This window comes from Thunnus maccoyii, chromosome 17 (assembly GCF_910596095.1).
Source record: "Thunnus maccoyii chromosome 17, fThuMac1.1, whole genome shotgun sequence".
NCBI lineage: Eukaryota > Metazoa > Chordata > Actinopteri > Scombriformes > Scombridae > Thunnus > Thunnus maccoyii.
The window spans coordinates 7,622,471-7,629,621 of NC_056549.1; the positions used below are offsets into that span (position 1 = coordinate 7,622,471).

General features: G+C 44.1%; 2 protein-coding genes across 2 annotated transcripts; both read left to right on the forward strand.

Annotated features, from left to right (window-relative positions):
• The first annotated feature begins 551 nt into the window (after positions 1-551).
• LOC121882415 (thrombomodulin-like) lies at positions 552-3,947 on the forward strand. The gene has a single exon (XM_042390671.1). It carries the CDS (start codon positions 749-751, stop codon positions 2,303-2,305), a length of 1,557 nt encoding a protein of 518 aa, XP_042246605.1. The 5' UTR covers positions 552-748; the 3' UTR covers positions 2,306-3,947.
• A 592-nt stretch (positions 3,948-4,539) lies between these two features.
• LOC121882468 (thrombomodulin-like) lies at positions 4,540-6,742 on the forward strand. The gene has a single exon (XM_042390748.1). The coding sequence runs from the start codon at positions 4,744-4,746 to the stop codon at positions 6,370-6,372; it is 1,629 nt and encodes a 542-aa protein (XP_042246682.1). The 5' UTR covers positions 4,540-4,743; the 3' UTR covers positions 6,373-6,742.
• Positions 6,743-7,151: the final 409 nt, after the last annotated feature.

Here is a 7,151-nt window from a genome sequence, read left to right on the forward strand (position 1 = left end):
TCTTATTCAGTTATCCTGCCAGGATGATAATATTTTTTCAACTGAAACATGAAATTAGTGTCAGCATATATTTCTCTTGACACTCTTTAAACTGTAGGTGCACCAAAGCAGGAGCTCCCTAACTTGTTAATATTTCATTTCAAACGGAGAAAGCTATACAGGAGATCGTTTTTACAATAAACAATTTGCTTCAACAAACAATACGACATACGTCATATCGTGACAAGAAATACGAGTAAAGATTATGACCTACATGTCCTTTTTTTATTTCATTTTATTTATTTATTTACTCATTTCTTTTTGACAGATCTCTCATCCAACGAGATTTCGGCAGGAGTATCATAGGAGAGGGGAAAAAGGGAAAGAAATGAAAGTGTCACCCATGGGAAAGGGTTGGATTGGGAGGGATTTTGTTCATCCTCTTCTTATTAAAAGTGCACGTGCGCGCACTGTGTGTGTGTGTGTGTGTGTGTGTGTGTGTGTGTGTGTGTGTGTGTGTGTGTGTGTGTGTGTGTTTTGATGGCCTCGTCCCTTTGAGATAAGGAGTTTGGGCAGCGTAGGGGTTGAGTAAGCAGACCGGGGCCTAAACCATTGGAAAGGACGGAACTTCCTTCCTTGTAGGTCGACAAAAAAAATACGGTTGTACAGTATAAATAAGGACTATGTGGAGCTTTCAGTCACTATACCAGCTTCGGATCGTCGAACACAGAGGTTTATCACCATCGTCATTTTTTCAAACATCGACATCATGACTCCTACAACAAACGCACTACTTGTTTGTGTGATTTTCCTCTGCGGACTGGAGGAAACGGTCCTCTCGCAGCATGGACTTTGCGCAGGGAATCAGTGCTTTGCAATTTTCCTGGATCCCATGGACTTTTCAGGCGCGCAGAGAAGCTGCAAAAACTTTGGCGGAGAGTTGATCAAGGGAATGTCGACACATGTATCGGAGAGTTTAGTCAGCGGGCTCCGCGGTTCTTACTGGCTGGAACCGTTTGGCAACAGATCGACCGCGGATGAAGCAGCAACAGGTCGCCAGAACTGTACCTCAGTCTCCGCGCCGATGGGACTTAACGTCACAGTTCAGCAGGAGCCGTGCCAGAAGAAACTGAACGGGTTTCTGTGCCAATTTACATTTGAGAAGCCTTGCAGTACCGTGCAGGCAGGCGGGGGCGCACAGGTGAAGTACACCACGCATACGAACTTCGAGGTGAGGGATTCGGAGGTGTTTCCACAAGGAACCACCGCCGTAGTGGTAAAGGTTGGTGACAGATATCCGGACACGAAGCATCTATGTTTCGAAATGAAATGGTTGCGGGCTCCCTGGAATTGCGAGGTGTTGGGTGGCGGTTGTGAGTACGGCTGCAATTCTACATCAAAATCCTGCATCTGTCCCGCACGGCAAACTCTCCATCCCAACGGCATCACCTGCATCAAAGGTCCGTGCGCCGACTGTGCGCAGCAGTGCCATAAGGAGGGCAACACTCACGTGTGCAGGTGCGAGAAAGGCTACAGGCTGGCGAAGGATAGGAAGAACTGTGTGGACGTTAATGAGTGCGAGGAGAATAGCCCCTGCACAGGTGAGGGTGAGGAGTGTGAGAATACCAAGGGAAGTTATGAGTGCAAGTGCAAACATGGCTACAACGAAGAGGATGGAAAGTGTGTGGATATGAGAATCTGTGAGCGGTGTGAGCACCTCAACTGTGAAAAATCCAACGGGGTTTATGGGTGTCAGTGTCGCAAGGGGTACAGGGTATCACCGAAGGACCCCACCAAGTGTGAGATGGTCTGCACCGAGAGAGACTGCCTGGCCAGATGCATCCCTCAGGCCGAGGGGGAGCCGAGTTGCTTCTGCCCTGAAGGCTACGTTCAGGACCTTCAAAACAACACCATCTATTGCACCGACATCAACGAATGTGACAGTCAGGAACATTGTCCTGGTCAGAGGTGTGAAAATTTATTTGGTAGTTTCAGGTGTGTAGACACGGAGGACAATGATGATGGATCGGGCTCAGCTCCACTATCCTCACCAGCCCCACCAGTCATACCAGCCAGTGCACAACCAGCCGCACTACCGTCTTACGTCAAGACCGGCAGCATCCTGGGTATAACCTTGTTCTTCGCGATGAGCGCAGTGCTACTGTGTTGCGCGGTCCGATACGTGGTCAAACGTTGCGGCAAACTTGAGCTTTCCTCCCTCAAAAGGCCAGATATGGATATTTTCTATCTGCAGCAGGTTACCACGGAGACGTATAAGAGATTATCCTTCGACAAACAGTTTAAAAACGACTCACAAAGACTTTAACCACACTGATGAAGACATATATGCTGCTTTTCGACCTTCCTCTTTTGTCACATTGCACTGTTTTGGTTCCTCAGAATCGGCACATTTACTGTATAGGACTTCTTCACAGTTATCCATAGGCAGGGTTAATGGGACACTCAATAAACCACATACTGTATACATCATAGCAGTGAATGCCCATAAAGATATGAGGATTTTAACAGTTTAATGTTTTCTTAATGGGGTTTTTTCTCTTTTATATTGGGGTTTGTTTGCTTTATGATTATAACCTACAAGAGTTCTTAGTTTACCTTTTTGTTACCAAAATAGGAAAATTGGTGGCTTTTTTTCTCAATTGGATCTATCCTTAGAGTAAGATGTGACAAATGAGATGCTGTTACACAGAAAAAGTCTAATAGTAATGGTACTAAAAGTTGGTATGTACACTTTTTTTTCCAGTGATGGTGTACTTTTCTCAAACATGCGACAAATCCATCAGTGTAAACTTTAAATTTAAAGAACACTAATCTCAAAAATACGGCCCTCGGTTTTAGTCATTTAATGTAACAGAGTGCCTTGGTCTTTGCTTGACTGCATTTTCATGTAGTACAAATAATGTCATATTCCACATATTTCTTATTGACATATTTATGAACTACTTCAGTAAGGTCTTTATGGTTTTTATTCTTTGATAAAATAACACTATAAGTCTTTAGAGTTGATAAAAGGAGCCAGAAGAAGAGTTCTCTTTAAGGTCAAATGCACATTGTTAGTGTCTTTGTGGGTTTCATGGACACAATGACTCGTAATGACTGATTTGCTCATGAAACACATCTGTATTTCATGGGTTTGGATTTATGACGTTTCAGCTAGATATACAGTAGACTATATCTAGTTTTGAAACAGACAAGTCAGTCAGTATTTCTAAATGCCAACAACACTGACAGAGTGAAGCGGTTTCATTTTTCTGAATGATCCATATTCTCATATATCTGAACTTTAACCCATGATTCTTCAGGGCTTGATTTTCTGGGGGAAAACAGTTAACATGGAGCCCCCACACTCCATTAAAGGTGTATTGCTGATAGCGAATAAAACGGGGGTCATTTAAAACTGAAAGGAATTACAGTTTAGTTGTTTTTTATGCGTCAGAACATTAGAGATGCAATGCTACCGTATTCACTTATTATTCTGAGGTGTTATAACGGCTGTAAGTTGCTTCCACTGACATTTGCATGGGGTTGAAGGTTCTTAATTTTACTGTATAATAAACAAACTGGTCTTAGAGCCACAGATGCTGTGCTGCAGGCTTTAATAGATCAATTAAACATGAATGTAAAACTGTGCTGCTATGATCTACTTATATAATGGAGGCCATCACTGTATGAAAACACAATTGTGCCTCATTCATTTGTGCTCGGTCATTATACTGTATGTCTGTATGACAGGCTTATTGCAAGCTTACACTTGTTGCAATGTTTGCTTTTTTGTTGATGAATGTATCACTATTGAATGATAAAACAATAAAAAATTGGAGCATAAAAGTTGTTTTTTTGCTCTTTGTTTTCATGCTTTCATGCTTTGTAGTTACCAGAGAAGCATCAGAGACCGGCTACAATGAACTATGTAGATAAATATACATGAATTGGATGTTGAAGCTGAACACTTACAATGTTTCTTAAAAAAAAATGGAAGGCAAAACTTGCGAACACCCATCCAACCCTTTCTTTCCCTCCCCCTTCCATTGTTATCTGTTTCCTCCCTTTTCCATATGTCACATCACACACTGTACATGGGTTGGCTGCAGCCCCTATAGTACACACATACGCACATTAGAGAGTGATGTATTTAATCTTGGAAAAATAGCTACACTTACTGTATTTCTACACCTGTTGTCTCAAATGATGAAAAAAAAAATGTTTTCAATATGTTTTAAGATTTTCATTGTGTTAACTTCTTCCTTATTCTGCTTGTTTTGAGATATAATGACGTTCATGCTCAGAAAATGCGTTAGAAAGAGTGTAATTATGTTTCAGCTGTACATTTTAACCTCGCCTCAAGAAAAGGGGGGTTTTAAAGACTGACCATGAAACTAAACGACAAGTTGAGACTGACATTTTGTGTAGAGTGGAGCTGGTTGGCTGCACACACAGGGAGGGGCTACTGCAAATGGGGGGCGTTGGGTAGATGCCCCCGTACGTGCGCGTGGCCTTGTGCGTATGTGCGTAAAAGCCGTGCGTAATTTGGGGATGTGGTCCGCCGTGCTGTAACTGGTGAAGAGAAAGTTTGTGGTGAGACAGTAAGCAGCGCGGCTCGCTGAGAACGACTTCCTTCCTCCGCCGGGACACTAACATGGAGTTGGGGGGTTATAAAGGCGAGCTAAACACTGACTCATACAAACAAGCGTGTAAGCTGCTGGAACGTACAAGAACTTAAACGGACACAACCGAGGTTCAAATATGAAGGATGCTACGGGACTGTTTGTCGTCGTGTTGACTGTTCTGATGGGGAGAGTCGGTGGGATACAGCCGAATAACGGGTACTGCATTGGGAACCAATGTTTCACGGTGTTTGAAGATCCCAGCGATTTCACAACCGCTCAGCATCAGTGCAGAGAGAAAAATGGCCACTTAATGACAGTGCGCTCGTCTGTATCCAATGATATTCTTCCTCTCTTGTTGGGGAACCTTACGGGACGCTACTGGATCGGTTTGCATCGACCGACCGGCTGTCCAAAAAATGGTGCTGCGCTGAGAGGCTATAAGTGGGTGACCAATGACAGTGAAAGTGACTTCTTCAATTGGGAGAATTTTAACAGCAGCTGCTCTTCTCCACGCTGCGTCTCAGTTTCCGAAGAGGACGGTTTCAAATGGACCCAAGTACCCTGCGGCGAACAAACGAACGGGTTTCTCTGTGAGCACAGCTTGACTAATCCGTGCAAAAGTCTAGTGCTTGCACCGGGCGAGTCTGTGACCTACAGGACTCCCATGGGGTTTGAGGGTGAGGATTTGCTGTCTCTGCCCCAAGGAAGCACCGCTATAAAGATGCCATCCGAGACCAAATACGTGTGCTTCTCCGAACAGTGGCTCAAGGCGCCATGGACCTGCGAGATCCTAGAAGGTGGCTGTGAACACAAATGCGCATTGGACTCCAACAACGATCCCACCTGTTACTGCGAGCAGGGACTAACTGTCAACCCTGCGAATAAAGTCACCTGCGAGGTTGCGACAGACGACCCGTGCCTGCAACTGAACTGCCAGCATGTATGCTACCAGATCGGTGGCTCCCACTCGTGCACGTGTAACGAAGGCTATAAGCTGGCGCCGGACGGCAAGTCGTGCGTGGACTTCAACGACTGCAAGGACGAGCGTCAGTGTCCTGGGGAGAACTTCAAGTGCATCAACACCCTTGGCGGGTTTCAGTGCGTCTGCGAGGATGGATTCAAGCCGCGCGGTGGACTGTGCGTCGACGTGAACGAGTGCGAATCCGCTCCGTGCGAGCACGAGTGCCACAACTGGCCTGGTACTTACAACTGCTCTTGTAGTGAAGGATATAAAGTGGATCCAGAGTCACCTGATAAGTGTAAACTCCACTGCCCTGATGTGGAATGCCCCGCGGTATGCGACCATAATAATAAGTACCAATGCTACTGCCCTGACGGCTACATATCAGAGGAAAGAGCTGACCATACGTTTTGCATAGACATAGATGAATGCTCCTCTTATCAGTGTGAACAAGGCTGTGAAAACACATTTGGCAGCTTCGTGTGCTCTTGCAAACCAGGATACACTCTAGTTGACCAGGTAAACTGCAAAGAAGTCGAGGATTATGAATTCAGCTCCACAGCTCCAGGTACCTTCGCACCAACACCATTTGTGCCAAATCCAGAGCCAACACGTCGACCCTCTGGCGTGACAGTGGGGGGTCTCGTTGGGATAATAGTGTGCACTGTCTTTTTTATTGTACTGGTGGTCTTTCTGGCTCATCACTTCCTCCGCAGTAGAGGAAAGATGGAGAGCGCCGGTGCGCTCAAAGCTTCGGAGGGTGAGGCTCACGGTTTACATCATGTGACGAGTGACATGAGTTAAAATGAATAAATAAATAAATAAATAAATAAATAAAAGCCTCCAAGAGACATTTAAAGCACGACATGTGAATGTACAGGTCAAGCCTCGAAAACACAACTACAGTGACAGTTTTGTAAAGGTTTTGAAGGATGCAGATTTCACAACAAGGATGAATTCGACGGGAATGTGATGATGGCGTATTAGATAAGGTCACTATAAACTCACAAGATAACAGAAATAGTATACACATACTTGCTTTGGAAATGAAGACTGAAGAATGAAGTTTTATCTGCCATTCAATTCACATACAACAAATGCAATGTAACACAAAAATGACAAAGAACTTTGTTTTCTCAAAAGTTTGTGCTGTAAAAGTAATAAATTGTAAAAAAAGAAATTGTGAATGGAGATGTTTTCTTTTTCATGGGTGTCTCAGACTTCTGCTCACACACATGCTGACTGCCCCACCGTGTGGAGAAAAAGGCTGAATTACATTACATACACAGACCATATTTTTTTGGAAGGACACTGGGAGAAACAAGTACACAGTCTCCATAATAAACCCCACGTAACTTAAGTCTTGCTCACACATTACTCATCCAGCAAACGTACGCAAAGATTGATGTACAGTATGGTGATGTCGACAAGTTATTAGGAATATTGCGTGAAGTATAATGAAAAGATTTTCTTAATTGCATCACATTTCATTCTCGATTCCTCAAATCATGGTATGCGTTTGAGGAGGCTACAGAAATGTTACTGAAAAACCAGGCCTGTCTGTAATGTTTTAATAGTATTTA

What these genes read in the sequence shown, in the direction of transcription:
- LOC121882415 (XM_042390671.1), top strand. Translation starts at nt 749, where the DNA reads ATGACTCCTACAACAAACGCACTACTTGTTTGTGTGATTTTCCTCTGC.
- LOC121882468 (XM_042390748.1), top strand. Translation starts at nt 4,744, where the DNA reads ATGAAGGATGCTACGGGACTGTTTGTCGTCGTGTTGACTGTTCTGATG.